The sequence below is a fragment of the Brachycentrus maculatus genome, unplaced genomic scaffold (genome assembly GCF_059751285.1).
Source record: "Brachycentrus maculatus isolate JH-2025_06_01 unplaced genomic scaffold, ASM5975128v1 h1tg000034l, whole genome shotgun sequence".
Classification (NCBI taxonomy): Eukaryota; Metazoa; Arthropoda; class Insecta; order Trichoptera; family Brachycentridae; genus Brachycentrus; species Brachycentrus maculatus.
In genome coordinates this window covers 884,344-905,505 of record NW_028280788.1, presented here as the reverse complement: position 1 = coordinate 905,505, position 21,162 = coordinate 884,344, and the positions used below count along the sequence as shown (strand labels likewise).

At 30.0% G+C, this 21,162-nt stretch overlaps 1 protein-coding gene across 1 annotated transcript in view; it reads right to left on the bottom strand.

The window, feature by feature from the left end:
• Positions 1-4,652: 4,652 nt before the first annotated feature.
• The window catches only part of LOC148312741 (alpha-2C adrenergic receptor-like), a 148,558-nt gene continuing 132,048 nt past the window's right edge, over positions 4,653-21,162 (bottom strand). The window contains exon 4 of the mRNA XM_088274632.1: positions 4,653-4,694. Coding sequence (XP_088130758.1) covers positions 4,671-4,694 — 24 coding nt within the window. The 3' untranslated portion in view covers positions 4,653-4,670. The remainder of the gene's footprint in view (positions 4,695-21,162) is intronic.

Below are 21,162 nucleotides of genomic sequence, written 5' to 3'. Positions count from 1 at the left end.
ACATTTTAGTACATTTAGCTACATAACTCAATTTCAATCTTAATAAAATATATTGTTTAGGTGTCTCAACTGAGATAATCTATTTATCGTATTTATAAAATGACAAATCGCTAACTCCTTTCAACAACGTTATATATCAACAATTTTCAGCTGTCCATGTTTTCGGAATGCCCAGAAAATGTTCTATATCCCAGCTAAAGCGGCATATTTCGACTTCATATTTACCCGCTTCAGGGCAGAAAGAGTTGTTTTTGCATTTCCAAGAAAATGTATTGTTTAATTTAAATTTAACATAAATTTAAAAATTTTCAAATGGGGAAAAAACCTTCAGGTTTTACCTTAAAAGATCTGTTGCACAGTAAAAAGTTTAATAAGTGTCTTGATATTTACTTTCAATACACTTTATTATATTTTATGACTTTAAAAACGATCTCCTGAAAAATCAAGTTTTTTTTATAAAAGACGTCGTTGAAAAGAGTGAGCGATATGCATAAAAATATTAAAATAAACTTTAACTTAATACAGTATTATTTAAATATTTTGTACCTTTCAAAATGAAAATGAGTATGGAAAATTTACCTCGGCTTAAATTTACCCATGATTGACAGCCACACTACAAAAATTTATATTTATGCTTTTAAGATATATTTATGCTACAATTAAAAACATCTTGTGCACGATTTTTCAAATGGTTGGTTTATCTTATTTTATTTTTATTTTACTAAAGAGAAATATTTGTGTTTTTATTATTTACACAAATATTTTAATTTCAAACGTTCATGATTTTTTTTTATAAAAAGGGAATTTTTTATGCATTGTTTTTATTATTTACAAAAATACTTCAATTTTATACTATTTCTGTGAGCCTAAGCGGCTCATTATTAGAAAAAAGGTATCAAATTGTGGTACAGTGGAAACAATCCAAGAAACTCTGACTTAAGAGTCCGCGACACTAACCACGGGACGGCTTAGGCTCACAGAAATAGTATGAAATTGAAGTATTTTTGTATAAAGTTAAAACACGAATATTTCTCTTTTCTTAAAAAAGACAAAAAAAGACGAAATAAAATACATGAATTGACAATTTACATAAATCACAACTGCATAGAAGGAAAAACATATTTTTTCTAGGAATTAATTCCATATAAAAAAATCGATGTTAAATGATGACCGGAACATTAACGACTAATAAATGGGTTAATTTAAAAAACATGTAAATAATTACATTTTAAGTGTGTCCATACACTTGTTCACGAAATCTGGATAATCTCCAATTTGAATAATTTGAAGAATTTGAGTAGTGTGGTTGTCAATAATGCGTAGAATTGGTGAATGTTTCATGTGTGTGAAGTGATCACTTAAACCAGCATGTGACGGTCGTCAGCCCCGTAAATGCCCAGACTTCCATAATCTTCTTCATCTTTGATGAGATGTCAAAAAATAATATTTGTAAATGTTTTAACATATATATTTGCATATTTGTGTGCGTATATATGTGTTTGTATACATGTAATTTTATATTTACCATATACCATATATTTACTACCATATGTCACATCATTTCATTTTGTGATATTTATATTTGTATTTTTTCATTCTTACCTTTTATAATTTATGAACCGTATGAATTTTTGCGGTTTGAATGTATGTATGTATAAATTTGAAAAATTATAAAAAAATTGAGATATTTGAGACATATTACGTTTTCTTACGAATGGTCATTCGTAAGAAAACATGGTATGATATGACATCCTTAGATACGCCACTGAGCTTTGGAAACGTAAATAAGATGTTTCGAACTTGCTTCCGACACGAGCTTGGTCTAAGCATGCATTGCATTGTCTTAGGGAAACTTTGAGTACATTTGCATAATGTTACCACAAGATCTAGGGAGCTTTGTGTACAAAGCACCACATGCATATGAGGTCAATTGGACCATTTGCTTTACCCAATACAAAGCTCAATAAAATATCATCATACAGGAGAAAATGACCAAGTGCATTTTTTACCAAAACTTGATTATTGATATATCTTACTAGCTTAATATTGCCCTGAAAAAAATCTAAAGTGATTTTAAACTTGGATGTATAATATGTTGACTTGTTAAAAATGACTATTGATGTTTATTTTCCTGCCAAACACAAGTGATTTAAATAGCCCTCCTGAACATTTTACGTTTTGTTAGTTGGTCGCTTTTTCCTATACGACTACGATATATATAAAAAAAATACTACGGAAAAATTCCTGACTTTCAGTGTAAAAAATTGATTTTCGAACAACAATAAAAAGTGAAATTTTTTATGCTTTTTGTTTTTAATTTTTTGTTTTGTATAAGAAGTTTTGAGCATAAAAAGGAAAAAATATACATTGGGAATGAAAGTAAACTGGTAAGTACTGATGTCGAAATATACGATTTGCAGTCAGATTGAATCTCGGCAGTACCTATCTTCAAGTCTGTTTTATAGGAAGTTACTAGCAGTACCGTCAAGTCTGCTTTATAGGAACGTACTACGTTACTGACTCCAAAGCTTAAGGCAATACAAACCTTTCACAAATAAACTCGCTTCAAAGCAATGCTTAAAAGAATCGACAAAATCTCCAAGATGTTCAAACTTTTTTTCAAATTAAAATAAGTCTATTTTTTTTAGCTACAGTAAGTACAAAAAATGCATACGTTTTTGTAAAAATATAAATGTAAAGTAATTTATCGATTGCTTAGAGACTTTATCGCAAGGCTGATTACAAATACGCAACCATTTTTATCTTTCTTTAGTTGTTATAGACGAAACAATGTTTGCGCTTACGTAATTACAATCTGAATTTTTATAATTCGTCAAATTGAATAAATATGGTTCTGTAACTATTTTTTTTAGTAAAAAGCTTAAAATGAAGTGAGTTCCGGGACCTTTAAAAAAAAACCTTGAACACTAGTTTCGGAAGCTTAGCTTCCATCTTCAGGTCTCAATAATAACATAAACATAATAAATTAAATAACTGTTTTATAAATAAGGAGATAATTTTTCATTTTGTTATCAATTTTGTGTTTTTTCTATTGTTTTTATATTTTAAGGTTATTTTATTTTGGTTTATTTATTAAATTTATGTATAAAATAAGATTATTTATTTGTGAGTTTATTAAGTTATAAAAAAAATCGTGTTTTTGTAAAGAAAGTGAGATTCAACGTTATTGTTCCATAAATCAGAGTTTTTCAAGGAACATGGAATAATTAAATATTTTTTATCTCAAATATTTGTAAACTTGTAAATAAATCTGTAATGCATGAAATTTATTTTTTAAAAAATATGCCTCATTTTTCTATGAATATACCTATTATCATAAAATGTCTCTAAAAAAAGCTCCTTTTAATTCTGAGAAATGTTTTTTTTTGAAAAGTATAACTTATGAATAGTGTTAGACTTTTCAATACACTTTTCAGGTTTAAAAAGCTGTGATCTATTTATTTTTACAGCTGCAAAGTTAGTAGGAATCCAGGAAACAGTTGGAAAGGGAAATGCATTTTGAAATGCATTCGACAACAGGTGTCACAAGGGAAGAAAATAAAAGTGCCGTGAGCGCAGCAAGTGATTCCTGAAGGAATTATTTCAATGCCTTTCAGTGATTCAGGACTTGAGAATGTAAAAACACTGAAACCAATGTTCGAAAATATCTGAGGAATCCTTTATATATATTACAAGTTTGATTTAAATATTCCGAAAACTGAAAGTAAAAAATGTTTTTTTAATTTTCAGAAATTCCTAACAAAACCTTCGGAGGCTTTTATATGGGTACAAAAGTAAGAAAAAGGAAGGTTGATGTGATAAATATTCCACAAACCCCTAGACCAATTGAATATAAATACTTCTTTAATTCATTTTTCAACTGACAGGAATTAAACCAATCTTCTCTACAGACATAAATCGCATCCAATTATTCATTCACATTAGTTATTTTAAACAAATAATTTATTATTTTAAACTTGTTTTACAGAATATATGTACACTGGCTTATTGAAACAAAGCAATCTCTTTCAACTAACCAAAAAAATGAGTGAGGAAGTATTTTACTAAAATGTCGCTTAGTAATTCATATTTTTTAAATATGTTAACATGTATTTTTATATTGTTTATAATATTCTATTATCACATATATCTGCAAACTCCATCTCATGGAATAAATATAGTTATAAGCATATTTAGTTACATTTCTTAAAGGATTCATTTAAATTAGTATCTGGTACACAAACTACAAGGTTTGGTTAAGGTAAACAACACTGATAACCGTACCAATATCTTTTCTTCTTTTCTATTTTTTCCTATCTTTTTTTGAAGCTACCTTTTGATATTAACATTTTTAACGATTTTTAAATTACCTTCATATTTTATATCGAAATGTAAAATATAATGTATTTGACGGCTCATCACATATTCTAAACTAAAGTTCGTAATAAGTATTTACTTAGCTTCACATTCGTATTTTATCAAATGTTTCAATCGATTGAAATAAATAATATTAAAAGTTTGTTTCATCTCCTATAATTCAATTTGTTTAATTGGTTTGATTTTGGCCGTAGAGTGATGATATATTTGGTATCATAATATTTGTCGGTACTACAGAATTGATGATAATACAGAATTGCATTCACTTACGGTTTGATTTAGTTAATTTACAGCTACTGGATCATTTTGTTGCATACCTGGAACCAAAGAAAAAAAAACATTCAATACATTTTGTTTTAAAATAAAAGTAAAAATATTTTCTTTTACTCGAATAAAATGTTTGAAGAAGATAAATAGTGGAAAAATAGAAAATGGGGTTTTAAAAAATATTACGACCTTCATTGGCCATGAAAACGGTCAACTATAGCCAATTTTTTTTTCTCAAATAAAATATCGCCAAGAAAATATTTTCAAATGTTCACGTAAATCTTATTAATAAAAATCTAATAACACTAACAGAAACAGAAATTTCATTGAATCAATAACCGAAAAACGCCGAAAATCGGTTTACCAAAAGGAACTAATTTTTACAAAATCTCTGGCAAGTTTTGTACTTGATATAGAAGGCACTGGATAAAGCTTATCTAAGACAGGTCCAACATTTAAACGTCTGTAACAAATATGACACGTAATTATAACTTTTAAAACAGTACTTAATTTTAATGTATCATATATTTATTTTATGAGGCTATTAATGAAACTTGTTTTTGAAACATTAAGGTAATAAATTATTTCGATTTTGAAATAAACAAGAGTTATCTTTGTATACAAGCGATATATATATATATATATATATATATATATATATATATATATATATATATATATATATATATATATATATATATATATATATATATATATATATATATATATATATATATATATATATATATATATATATATATATATATATATATATATATATATATATATATATATATATATATATATATATATATTTATATTCGTAATATATAACACTTGTTTTTTTTTGCTTCCATCTTCAGGTCTAAATAATAATTTGAACATAATAAATAAAAACATTTTTTTAAACAACGAGAGAGGTAAGTAAAGGAGAGGGGGATTATTCAAGGGGTGGAGTTTAAAAAAAAAAAAAAAATGGAAAGCATAAATTTTCCATCGCAATCTCCACACGAAATTTCATAAATACCACATTTTTGTAATAAATCTATTTTTGAATTTGAGCTATCGAGGATTTTATTTAAAGTATTATTTGTACAATATACTGTTGGATATGGGAGGGTAAGATTTTTGAAATATTTTTAGTTATTTTTAGTTAAACAAAACAAGACATTCAAAGGAAGATCAAAAAAATCATGGATGCTACAGAAAGGAAAGACGATCCAAAGGCATGGCCTAGGTAACGTTGTCTACGATAAACGGGCCAACCTTCCAAATGCTAACTTTGTTGAGATGTCAAAAAGTTTTTGCTGAAAATAAAAATAAAAATCAAATCCATTTCACTTAGCATTTTCATGAAAGGTTCGACGGGTTTCATAACTTATGTACATAAATAGCATTACACGCTTTCTATTATAATATTTTGCATGCTGATACCATCAAAATGTCGGTAGGAAATGAGTTCATAATTTCTTCTAACGTAAATTACTCCATTTAAGCGCCAATAAACCATAAGGGTTTTACATTTAACGTTCATAATAAATTGTTTTTCCTTCAGTATTGTTATTTAAATAATAATAAATATTAATTTCTACCAGATGTGGTTTCCGTACAAAATTACTATAGCTAGTTTAAACATGAAATATAAGACCACTCTGATTAATGGTACGATTCGCTGTTTATTTTCGATACAAATTGCTCGGCTGCCATAAATTTTATTTAGTCAATAATTCCAAATCCGTCCAAAATATAGCGTATTTTTAGTTAAAATCAATTAACTTAAATGAAATAACATATATTATGTTTTGACATTTCATCTAAGATGAAGAAGAATATGGAAGTCTGGGCATTTACGGGGCTGACAACCGTCATAGGCTGGTTTAAGTGATCACTTTACACACGTGTAACATTCACCAATTCTACACATTATTGACAACCACACTACTCAAATTCTTGGAAATTCTGTATAAATGAACCAATTTAGAATCCTTGTTCTTAAATCACTAGAACTTCACTAGAGACATCTATTGGTGAGATGTAAAGAAGCTTTTTACTAAGCAGAAACTCTTATATTAGTATGTGAGGTCCGAATCCTGGATTATAATCACACACATGAGAAACGCGAGAAAATACCATTTTCATTTTTATTATTTAAGCTTATAATTTGACCAGACAATTTATTTACAACATTTTGAGTGTGTCCAAAAACTTGTTCACAAAATCTGGATTATCTCCAATTACAGGAGTTATTTAAAATAACTCCTGTAATTGGAGATAATCCAGATTTTGTGAACAAGTATTTGGACACACTCAAAATGTTGGAAATAACATATTTTTACTGACAAAATTTTAGGCGTGTCCAAATTCTTGGTCACATAACTGGGTGTTATTCCTTTTGGAGCTATTTTAAGATTTTTACATGTTAACATAGAAAAAGGAGAATTATTCTTCATCTATGTTGAGATGTCACAATGCGAAAACCTATGTGGAGAATCCAACATTTGTGAACACGGATTTGAACACATCCAAAATGTTGCTAAAAAATAAATTATAAGCTTTAGTGTCGGGTTTTGGTCCCGTGTCGCGGACTTAGTTCTCAAAACACACATGGTTCTCTTTTTTTAAATAAAAATTATGCATCACGTTTTCAGGGTCCCTGTATGTAAAGTAATTCGAAAAGGATCTATCATATGTAACAAAAAAAACTCTGTTAAATAAAAAGCTTGCTCAAATCAACCATTAATGCTGCCGTGATCTCATACATATAGCGAAGTCTGAATTATATGAGTTAAATTCGAGTGGTGTGATTATAAATTATGTCTAGAATAGTGAATGTTACACTGTATACAGTGATCATTTAAACCAGCATATAGTAGGTCGTAAGCCCTGTAAATACCCAGACTACTCTTTTATATTTTTTTAAATTTATATATAATTAATATTTGTGAATATGTTAATGCTAAATTAATATATTCACATATTAATTAAGCATAAATTTAATGGAATAATATTTAAATTTATAAAAAAACAATTTCAATTTCAATAAATTATTTGAGCACAATTTTTTAGTTTATAAATTGAAACTTATTAGCTTATTTCAAAGAACTGTAGATTTTCTCGAAACTAATTGTGTTTACATTAGTAAAAAAAAAATAAGTGTTCTGAAATAATTGATATTTTTATGGTGATAATCTAACATTAATTTTCATCCAACTTCATGGCAAACCTTTAGTATTTTTTTGAAATCATTTTATATTTTTTTTTTTACACAAATGTTTTTAAAAATAGACAAACCAAAAAAACTGGAGCCTGGAATTTCAATGACGGTTAAGCAACACACGTTTACTTTTGGCGTTATCTTGCACACATAACCGTTCTCTGCACAGATTTTGACTTATAAAACATACGTTTTGGAACTAAAATTGCGAAACTAAGCCGTAAAAGAAGAAAATAAATTACTTAAGGCCCAACTTTGAGGAAGGTTACAAGACGAATTACTTATTCTCGAGAGTTTTTAGATATTCTATCTTATATGCTCTTGTAATATTTGAGCCGTTCTGTTCCAAGGATGAAAGTAGACTGAATGCAGTCGAAATGCGATCTCTCAGAAGAATGTGCGACAAAACGATGTTTGATAGATGTCCCAATAGTGAAATAAGGAAGGAATGCAAAGCTGAGATAAGAATTATCGATAAAATTAAGAAAGGTGTGTTGAGATGGTTTGGACATGTAAAACGAATGAGTGAGGTAGGAACGGTAAAACTAATTTGTGAAGCGAATGTCAGTGGGAAAAAAAGCAGAGGAAGACCGAGAAAAACATGGCACCTTCAGGTATGCCAAATACTTGAAAGTGGTCAGGTTAGGAGTCGTATCAATTGGCGGGTATATATGAGGAGATGCATGAACGTGGAAGAGGCGAAGAATGTTTGCAAGAACAGAGTAGTGTGGCGCTCTATTCTCTATGCCTACCCCTGCGGGGAAGCGGTGTGATGGTTAGTTAGTTAGTTAGTTAGTTCTGTTCCAAATTTCTCTTGTTTTTTTTAAAGAAAAAACACTTATCACAACAAAAACAAAAATTTTAATCATATCTTTGTCCTTATTATCTTATCGATACAAATACAGCACTAAAGCTAGTTCAACTAAACTTTACCTAAACTAACCTAACTTTTACATTATCCATTTATTAAACCATATTCGCATCGACCCAATCATACAGTATCGAACGGATCAATTGAAAAAAACTTTTTTTTCGTATTTTCAACACCCTCTAAAAAATGTTTTGGGGGTGTAACTCGTATTATATATATACCAGGGTTGGATCTTTTAGTGACTAACATGATGAATAGCGAGAAGTTTCTTGAGCTTATTTATGACTATTAGTTTCGGAAGCTAAGCTTCCATCTTCGCGTCTACATAATAATTTAAACGTAATAAATAAAAACATTTTTATAAATAAGGAGAGGGGTGAGTAAAGGAGAGGGGGATTATTCAAGGGGTGGAGTTTAAAAATAAAAGAAAAATGGAAAGCATATATTTTCCATCGCAATCTTTACACGAAAATTCATTAATACTACATTTTTGTAAGAAACTAAACTTTAACTAAACTAACCTAACTATTACATTATCCATTTATTTGACCATATTCGCATCGATCCAATCATACAGTATCGAACGGATCAATTGAAAAAAACTTTTTTTTCGTATTTTCAACACCCTCTAAAAAATGTTTTGGGGGTGTAACTCGTATTATAGACCAGGGTTGGATCTTTCAGTGACTAATACGATGAATAGCGAGAAGTTTCACCCAATTCTACTGGAAAAGATACTACCCGAGATACAAAAACGAAGGTCAAATGGTTATGGAATATTTCAGCAGGATTTAACTCCTTGCCATAAATCCAAAAAAAAATTGAAAATTTTCACAAAAAATAATGAACTGTGTTAGACTGGTCAAGAATTTTGCCAGACATAAACCTTATTGAAAATCTATCGGCAATCTGTAAGAATCGGCTCTCCAAAATTGATTGCACTACGGTGAAAAAGCTCATTTTGTCCATAATTCAGGTATGGTATCGAGACGAAAAAATGGCATCCACGTGCCAAAACCTTACAGAATTGATGCCAAGAAGAGTAAAATCTTTGATTGAGCCCAAATAAGGTCATTATAAATATTATTTTGTGCCATAACTAATAAAAAAAAGATTTTACAAAACTTTTTACGAAAATACAACAAAAAAAGGTTTGTTTTAATTAATCTGTTCGATACACCACTTAACTATGCTAATTGACATTTCAGAAGACTGCAAAATTTTACTTTGAGCTCTCTCAAATTCTTATAATAATGTTTAAATGTAGTATTACACAAAGTGAACAATAAATGATAAGAATAAAGTTATTTTGTATTACCACAAAGTAAACTATGCTTTTAATGTACAAAAAATATCGGTTGGGTTATCATATACTGGGTTTACTGGCAAAAAGCGTTAGCTTTTCCCTGTTATTATTATAATCCCTGTTATTTAAAACGTTAAGTCTGAATAAAATACCCGTTATCAAACTTAAAGATGAAAATGAAACCACAGAAATATGATATTTCAATTATTTTTTGACATCTCATCAAAGATGAATAACGAATATGGAAGTCTGGGCTTTTACGGGGCTGACGACCGTCATAGGTTGGTTTGAGTGATCACTTTACACACGTGTATTCTACCCATTATTGACAATCACACTACTCAAATTCTTGGAAGTTCTATAATTGTTTTTGAATCACTAGAACTTCACAAGAGATGAAAAGAAGCTTTTTATTGAGCAGACACTCTGGATTATAAACACATACATGAAAAACGACTGAAATTATAATTTTCACTTTTGATATTATTGACAACCACACTACTCAAATTCTTGAAAATTTTATATATATGAACCAATTTTGAAACATTATTCTTGAATCACTAGAACTTCACTAGAGACATCTATTGGTGAGATGAAAAGAAGCTTTTTTTTAGCAGAAACTCTTTTATTAGTATGTGAGGTCCGTATCCTGGATTATAATCACACACATGATGAGACGTCAAAAAATAATATGAAAATAACTCCTGTAATTTGAGCTCATCCAGATTTTGTGAACAAGTATTTGGACACACTCAAAATGTTGTAAATAATATTTCAAACTACTTATTGTATTTTGTCAGTTTAAAGAACGTTGCAAACTTTATCACCAAGTCAAAATTACATATTTTGAAATTAACGTTTTTTGCCAGTATACCCACGATATATCACTTATGGCTTATCTTACGAGTACCTGTATCACTTTTTGCATTATATCACTAAGTTGGCCATGTTCAAAAAATAAGATAGATCACTTTTGTTTTGTTTTTTCAGTTGTAGAGGCGTTTGAAACCGAACGACTCATTTCTTTCTTTCCCCCTCCCCATTTCTTCTCTCTCTTTCTCGCAACTGTTGTTTCCCTCATCCAATTAGGGTATGTCAACATTAATAAATTGGCTGAAATGTGACGGGGTATTTGCAGTAGGACCCCAGAAAAGCGGCTCTTGTATTTTGGGCTAGCATATGGAACCATTAAGGAAATTACATTAAGTGAATCCGTAGCAAAGTTTACAATGGATTTTAATTGAAAGTGTTTTCTTTCTTATTTCTCATTCTTGTCTCTACCAAAAAGTATACAGAACACCGCATCAGACATTGAAGTGAATTCCTTAAAGAATATACAAGACATGGTTTTTATTTAGTGATTGAAAAAAAAACTTAATTATATTCACAACTTTAAGTGTGTTTAGATACTTGTTTACAAAATCTGGATTATCTCCAATGACAGGAGTTATTTTTATATTATTTTTTGTTTGTAAAGTGATCACCTAAACCAACCTATGACGATCATCAGACCTGTTAATGCCCAGATTTCCATATTCTTCTTCACCTTTGATGAGATGTCAAAAAATAGTAATTTTTAATTAATGTTTTTCTTAGTAAATACCACTTTTTCTTAAAATCTACTGTGAAAAATGTTTCTTTGCATCCCGCATCATTTTTAAACACCGTAAAATGGTGCGACATACATCGAAACACGTGTCATAGTAGATTTTAAGAAAAAGTAGTATTTACTTAGTAAAACATTAATAAAAAATGGATAGAATTTACCACAAAGTGACTGTCAAATCAATTAATAAAATTAATTTATATTTGCCTGTATAGCGTAATGATGAATGCATTTAGCTACCAGGTGGTCTTTGTTGAATTCCCTTGGAACTCCAAATAAAAATGTGAGATTTTCACTGTAATTTTATATTTTATATGGCAACTAAATATTTCTGAAATGGGAATGCTTTGATGGTCAGCTGGAGTGTCCCATAGAGACAAAATAAAGGGTTTCGTGCAAGCCTGGGTGTAACTGACATCAAAAGTAAGATTTAGAAAAACAATCGAGATGGTATGGGCACAAATAACGCAGAAAACCTGAACAAATAGTGATCTAGGCAATGGCCATGGATCTTTCTCGAAACACATCTAGAGAAGACCAAAAAACATGGATGATGGAGAGTGATATGATTTGAAGGCGCGACCTAGGTGACGTTGTGCATGATAGAAGGACCTACTACCTGAAGACAAAGAGAGCTGACCTTAACAGTTCACATTAGATGATAAGTTGAGATGGACCCTGGAAGATTTTTATTTTTAAAAAGTTAATCAATTAATTTATGTCGGAAAAAATTAGGAAAATAAATAAACAAAAGAAAATCAATTATATCTATCATTAAAGAATAATTACGTTTACTTCACTTCCCTCTTATGTGTGCATATACATATTACTTTTTTGTCGTTTTACAAATGAGGTAGCAACAATAAAATAAAATAATCAAACAAAAACGTATAACCAAAAACTAAAGCGAAAAACCGACAAATCAGATCAGTCTTGGTGTGTTTCCACAAAACGATATATTACTCAAATAAATAAATAAAAAAGTAAAATAATAAAACATTAAAAATAAATTAAGGAAATCAAAATCTACATTCTGTCTTACTTTGGACTACTAACATTTAATGCAATAAAAATTTAATAATAATTAAATAAAACATAACAAAAAGAAAATAATATTTTTGAAGTAAAAAGTTTTACTATTGATTTCATTGACTGTTGTCAGTAGGTCACAATTGAGTACATTTTTACAATTAAATTACAAAAAAAGCTTCCCTGAAAATGTAAGCACAGATAAATGAGCAGTAAAAGTTCTGAAATGAGATTCAGTGGAAAGCAATCGTTAGCAGACTTGGAAACTCTTTTTAACTGGAAAGAATCGGCCGAAGTTTGCTCTCTGCATACTTCACATTCATTCGGATGAAAAGTCAAGCGGAGATACAAGTCTCCAATGCAGAGGTTCCCAAACTTTTTGAGTCCACCCCCTCCCCCTAGAAAATGAAGAAAAAAAATGTTACCCACTTACACAATGGTTGTTTCGTAATTTACTTTTTCCTTCAAAATTTAAGAGAGGAAATTCTTAGGTGACGATTCGAAAATCTTTAATTGGATGTGAACTGAGAGATAGTTTCCAGGACGCTTCACGTTTACTGGGCACTTTTTGTTACACGAGAGAGAAAAAGCATATAACGTTGAAAGAAGGAGAAAGAGAGGTATAACTGTAATTATAATGTCTTTCATAAGACTTTACATCTTGTTTTTCCATCGTAATTTTTTCCGTAAAATAACCAATCAAGTAATCATCACGCCGCGTCTCCGCAGGGACGCAGTCTCCAGTTTATCTTTGCAAAACAATTTTCGCCTCTTCCAAATTCATGCATCTCCTAATACATACTCCTCGTTATTTCGACCAGACCGGACCGCTTTCAAGTATTTGACAAATTTGATAATGCCAAGTTTTCCTCGGTCTTCCTCCGCTTGTATTACCCAACCACATTCGCCTCATAAATTTGTTTTTCTATTCTTTCTGCAATCTTTTTTTTCTCAATTATTATTTTATCGATTATGCTTATCTCAGCCTTGCATTATTTTTGTATACCACCATTCATCTATCAATCATACATCGTTTTGCTTCGATCGTATTACTTGGTTTTCCTCTGGTTGTATTTCAAACTTAATTCGACTAAAAATTAAAAAGATCTTAATATTGGACTAGAAATGTTCGATTTGACCGTTCATCGCCTTTATCGATGTTGGTTATCTCAGCTTTGGATTCTTTCCAGGGTGTTTTTTTTTCTTTACAGTAGGTACTTTTCCTACACGCATTAAAAAATAGTTTTTACTAACTACATTTGACACTTGTTTCCCCCCCCCCTTCCTCTGAGCCTCTTGATACGCAACCGGAGGGAGATATTGCTAATGTTGGGAATCACTGGCCCAATGAAAGACAATTGTAGAACTAATGAAGCGCGACCTTTTTCAGGGTTTGTAAATGATCAAATTTCGAACGAAAAAGTGATATTCAATAAAACGAAAAATGAAAACGCGTAAGTAACAGTCGAATATTTTTTCAGAGCCGTTTTAGGATACAGAATATTAAAATATATTTTTGTAGCCAATTGTATTATTTTTTAATTAAGCATATATTGGCTGCATTGTACATGAGATTTATTTGATTTGAATTTGGTATTTGTATTTTATATTTTTATTTCACTTGGTAAACACAAATATTTTGTAAAATCTATTATGACACGTGTTTCGATGCATTCCGCATAGTGTCACAATGGATTTTAAGAAATAGTGGTGTTCACCAAGTGAATTTTTTATTTCCATTATAAATTTAAATAATGAAAAAAAAACTTAAACCACTTAAACCAGCCTATGACGGTCGTAAGCCCCGTAAATGCTCAGACTTCCATATTCTTCTTCATCTTTGATGAGATATCAAAAAATAATATAAAAAAAACTCATTGAAATTTACAACCATCTCCTACGCAATCAATAAAAAGACTTTATTAAAATACAATTAGCTTAATAAATAAATGTTTAAATATACTCTAGCCTAAATTGGCTCTGAAAATTAGACATTGAAAAAATGCAGCAAAAAATAATAAATACTTTAATATATAAAAGAAATAAAAATTAAATGAAATAAACATTATATATGTTATGTTATTTCTTTTACCAATTAAAACGCGGAAGTAACTGAACATAAGACTTTCGGAATAAAAACCACAAATGTAAGAAAACAATTTTTAAGGAGTCGATATAGAAACCAATATAGAAATTCTTATTTTTTTTTAATGTTGATGTTATAAGTTAAAAAAATATATTTGATATATTAAAAGCATTATTAACTGTGTGGTATGGTAATTTAACACTCTCCTTATCATTCATCGCTTACGTTGTGTAATACCACTTTTAAAATAGTTTTATAGTTTTTGTGACATTACACAAAGTGAAAGATGAATGATAAGCAGAGTGTTATATGACCAAACTACAGAGTTTAAAAATTGATCTAATTTATTACATCACATTTATCAATTAAGACACCTTTTATTGACTTTTATAAAAGGAATCTAGTTAAAATTCAGAATTAAATGAGTATTTGTAGTTTTCGTCTTAAAATCATCAATTTTAAAATGAAATAAACTTTATAATTTGAATTTTGATCTGTTTGACCAAATGGTGCTTTATCTTAATCAGGCTTCCTTGAACCGGTAAACAGAATTTTCTTATTTTGGGGTCAAAACGTTTGAACTTTCCGAATGAAATCTAATTGAACCCGTTCATAAATTGGGACAAGTTTAATTTAAATTCTTCTTAAAAAACACCCCTTCCATAAAGGGCTCAGAAATCTCTCCCTCAAAATATTACTCTCCGGCTTATGTTAAACCATCCTACGCTAACTTTTATTCGAGGCACAATGTCCTTAACCCTTTGACTGTCAATTTTTTTTAATTTCAACAGAATAACCTTATTATCTGTTCAATGGAAAGAAAATGTGTCGCTGAACGATTAAAACATCTTATGTTATAATAATAATAATAAAACCCTTATCCGCACCCCAATGGTGCATAGGGCACTGCGTCATATAAACGCAGAGTTTTCTTGATCGTTTACACATGAAGGAAAGGTGATCAGCCCTTCGCTTCAGGTACCAGTCCAGGGTAATATTGAATAAATATTACAGCGAAAAAATCACTTGTATTTATTTGACCCCCCCTGGGAATCGAACCCGGGACCTCCAGAACGGTAGTCGAGCGTGCTGACCATTACACTACGGAGGCGGCTTATGTGATAAAAATGCAAAATAAAAAATCGTTAAATAAAAGCTAAAAAAGTACTTAATACTTATGTAAAAGCACTATATGCTCTTTCATTTCAAACTGTATAAGGTTCAAATATTAATCAGTAACTTTTATTTGTTTTCGATCGGTTGAAAGATATTGCTTTTAAGCAAAAGGCCTGCCAATGTACATATATTGTAGACAAGGATTTAATTGATATATATAATTAAAAAGTAAAAAAAACAATGGTTTAGATTTTTTTTTACATTTTAAAAACACTCTAATCGAAGGCAGACATGCGTTACGTCTAGCTTGACATTAGGGACATTTTATTTGAATGGCACACACTTTTAAAATGATCACTTAACTGTGATCACCTAACTAAATTATGAAAAGTTATAAGCCCTGTAAGTACCTACTCAATCTTCCATATTCTTTTTCATTTTTGTTGAGGTGTAAAAATGTAAAGTATTTATTTCATTAAAGGATTATATATAAACTGAAACAAATTAGCCATTTTTTTTAAATATTGGATTTTGTATTGTAAATAAAACAAAAAGCCTTCTTTAATAATACAAGGCGCTAGAGGGTAAAGATCTGAAGGGATTATTTCAAAGCGCGGGTTCGCGTGGTCGCAAATTAGTATTTTTTTGTTTGTCTAAAAATATCCCCACTTTGCTAATTTGTGTCATTTAAGTTTTCACTCTTCGGCAAAGCCACCTAAAATTTTGTAAATTTAACGCGGAATGGGGTAACTTTGTAAAACTTGCCACAAAGGAAAATTAAAGACAAGCGCGTATTCTGCGGATTTATTTCGAGTATTTTTTTTTTTGTATTTCCGACCAAATGGCTAAGATCATTCTCTATATTATATTATGACATCTCAATATAGATAAAGAAGAATATGATCCAATAAGTCTGGGTACTTACGGGGCTTACGACCATCATAGGAAGGTTTAAATGTGACTTTACACAGTGTAACATTCACCAATCCTTCTCATGATTGACAACCACACTACTCAAATTCTTGGAACTTATATATACTTGTATATAGTTCAAAATCGAAACGTAGTTCTTGAATCATTAAAAGTTTACTAGAGACATATATGGTGCGATGAAAGAAGCTTTTTTATTGAGCAGAAACTCTTTGATTTGTATGTTAACAAGTATTTGGACATACTCAAAATGTTGTAAGATGTATTTCTAAAAATGTTTTTTTTTTATATACAACATTTTGTGTGTATCCAAATACTTCCAAGAATTTGATTACTGTGGTTGTCAATAATGGGTAGAATTGGTAAATGTTACACGTGTCTAAAGCGATCACTTAAACCAGCCTATGACGGTTGTAAATGCCCAGACTTCCATTTTCTTCTTCATCTTTGATGAGATGTCAAAAAATAATATTTTTTTATACTACTTATTGTAAATGGATTTTCCATTCCTTTGAATTCAGTCGAAACACGTTTTCTCAGACGAACGTACATCAAAACAATGTGTGATTGATTTATAATGATTTATTTAATCGAATGGAGGTATAAGGAATGAATTCAAGGCTGAAATAAGCATTATTGACATAATTAGGAAAGGTGTGTTGAGATGATTTGGATTTGTGAATCGAATGACCGAAGAGAAAATAGTAAAGCAAATGTATGATACGAGTGTGGTTGGTTATAGAAACAAAAGAATGCCGAATTTCTCTAGGTCTTAATTCTCTAGGTTTAAAAGAATTAAAGTCTTTCCAATTAAAACTAATTGATCACAAATATATCAACAATATCGTAGAAATCTTTAAAAAAATTATTAATACGAAAAGTCGTAAACTGCAACATTTAAAACAAAATCCTAAAAATGAACAAAGTATTAACAATGTGATAATGACTAAAGCCTCCCACTTATTTTCGATGTTCCCACTGATTAAAAAAAAACTAAAAATAAAATAATAATAATAAGAAACAGTTCTCACCCTCTCTTCAACCTTCAACATCCTAAGGACCCAACTCTAAAATTTAGACTAAGCTTCACATACGGTGTTTGAAAATGATGTGGAATGCATCGAAACACATGTTAAAATAGATTTAAAGAAATAATGTACCATACCAATGGTATTTACCATAACAAGTAAAACTTAAATTATTAAATTAAGTTTAATTATTTGCGCAGTATTAGTTTTATGTAACTGTTCCAAATTAACAAAGGATGTAGCAATATAACACACAAAAGAGTATTAGTAATTACATAAATTTCGTTTTTTGTCATACATATACGAGTATTTTTAGAAATACACATTTTACGTACGACGAATTTTATTTCTTTATCATCCAATATATTCATGTCAGCCATTTTCATTATTTGCGTTTCGACTGAGAAAATAAATTTTATTGTGACAACAGAAAAGGGAAAAAATTGGCAACAATCTTACTGGATCCACATAAATATATGTACATACAAAAGCTTACATAAAAGCTCATATGGTATCACTGAGCTTTTGACTTAATTTTCTCCAAGTAAAATAAAAAAGGATATTTGATTATTTGAAACATTTTCTTAGAGAACAGTGCCAAAAGATGTTTCTTAATTAATATGAAATGTAGTTCTATGAGCCATGACTGAAAATAAATTAAAGTTTAGAAAAAAAATATTGTTACTATGTATATTAAATTATTGAAAAATCAAATGATATTAAAAAATGTTTGTAAACTTTATAAAACAAAACAACTTTTTAACCACTTTTTACTGGTACACTTTTTCCAACCGGTTTTAACAAGAACCTTGTCATCATTAGGGTTTATGTATTAAATTCTAAAACATTGAAAAACTCATAGTAAGGCTAAAGTTAATTACCCTTTCCTTGTGATACATAAAACTTATACGCACTCCGTACACCATATGAAAATGTGATTTAAAAAAACCGGAAAAAACTCCTAAATTCAAGAATTCAAGAAAAAATCTTCATATTTCGTTTTTTGGGATGTATATTTTCTGGAGATGAAAATATTGATACTGATTTAGAAAGGAGAGTAAATTATGTACTGAAATGAGTTATAGCAAATTGTAACAAATATATTTCAATGACTTGTTTCGGAAGGTAAAAACGCTTCCATCTACGGGTTTGAATATAAACTGTTATAAGTAAACTGAAACTTTATATACAAACCCGTAGATGGAAACATGTGTAGCTAAGGAACTAGCAGTTAAAATAATATGTTATACTCAAGTGGTAAAAATAAGTGAATGCCGAAATAATAAATAATATAAAATACAAACACAAAAAATACAATAAAAACTAACTAACCATCACGCCGCTTCCCCGCAGGAGTAGGCAGAGAGAATAGAACGCCACACCACTCTGTCTTTGCAAACATTCTTCGCCTCTTCCACGTCCATGCATCTCCTTATACATACCCGCCGATTGTTACGACTCCTAACCTGACCACTTTCAAGTATTTGGCATACCTGATCGTGCCATGTTTTTCTCGGTCTTCCTCTGCTCGTTTTTCCACTTACTCATAAATTTGTTTTACCGTTCTTTCCTCGCTCATTCGTTCTACATGTCCAAACCATCTCAACACACCTTTCTTAATTTTATCGATAATGCTTATCTCAGCTTTGCATTCCTTCCTTATTTCGCTATTCGCACATCTATCATACATCGTTTTGTCGCACATTCTTGTAAGATATCGCATTTCGAATGCATTCAGTCTACTTTCATCCTTCTTTTGCCAACTCCATGTTTCACTTTCATATATTAGAGTTGGAACCAGGACTCCGTTGTGCACTGCCAGTTTAGCTTCCGCAAAAAATACAATAAGGGTTAATATTAATAAGTAAACGTTATTTTTAAATCATTAAGTATTCATTATACTCTTAACTGTATATGTTTTATGCCTTTTATTATTTTTGGAAGTTGTAACTTACCTTCCTTAGATGAATGTCTATGAAACTCTAGCCGAGGAATTGAGATGATCTCTTTTTTTCTGTATATAGAAGATCGTCTTTTACAGGGTTGAATGTATTCCCTCGCTGATGTGAAAAGGCTCTAAATCCCGATTCCTTTAGAACTTCCAGTTCTCATAGTCGAAATAGATTGAACATTTTCTTTGGACGTGTAAGCTCTCTCCGATTTAGCAAGTATAAAAATATGTAGGGAATATAATACAATTTTGTCCGCCTCCGTAGTGTAATGGTCAGCACGCTCGGCTACCGTTCTGGAGGTCCCGGGTTCGATTCCCAAGGGGGGTAAAAAAATATAAGTGATTTTTTCACTGTAATATTTATTCAATACTACCCTGGACTGGTACCTGAAGCGGAGGGCTGATCACCTTTCCTTCATATGTAAACGATCAAGATAACACTGCGTTTATATGACGCAGTGCCCTATGCACCATTGGGGTGCGGATAAGGGTTTTATTTTATTTATTTTTTATATAATACAACCGGTAGAAAATAATAATATATATTTTTTTTGTTTCTCATTTAACAATAAATATGGTAATCATGCAAAAAACAACAACTTGTATAATTTTTACCGCTTTTATCTTATTTGACCTGTAACCGAGTTTGGTCGTTACCGATGTCATAAGAAAAATTACAAAACACCATGTTTTTCAACCCCTGTTTTGTTGTTTGTAGTACAGTCTAATGATGTCGGTAACGACGAATCCCAGTCACTGTTAAAATTAAATTAAAAATATACTAAAATACATAATATTATTTTTTGACATCTCATCAAAGATGAAGAAGAATATGGAAGTCTGGGCATTTACGGGGCTGACGACCGTCATAGGCTGGTTTAAGTGATAATTTTACACACGTGTAAAATTCACCAATTCTATCCATTATTGACAACCACACTACTCAAATTCTTGGAAGTTCTATATATATGAACCAATTCAGAAACATTGTTATTGAATCACTAGAATTTCACTAAGCCAAATAAATGTCAGTCCCGTAAATGCCCAGACTTCCATATTCTTCTTCATCTTTGATGAGATGTAAAAAAAATAATTTAAATATTAACTCCTATAATTGGAGATAATCCAGATCTGTGAACAAGTATTTTGAGACACTCAAAATGTTATAAATTATTTCATTTCTTCATTTATTATTTAACAAAAAATATGTTAATCATGCAAAAACAACAACTTGTATAGTTTTTATCGCTTTTATTTTATTTGATCAGTGATCGGGTTTAGTCGTTATCGATGTCATCACAAAAATGATATAAAATCATGTTTTTCAACCCCTGTTTTGTTGTGTATAATACAGTCTTATAATGACGGTAACGACTAATCC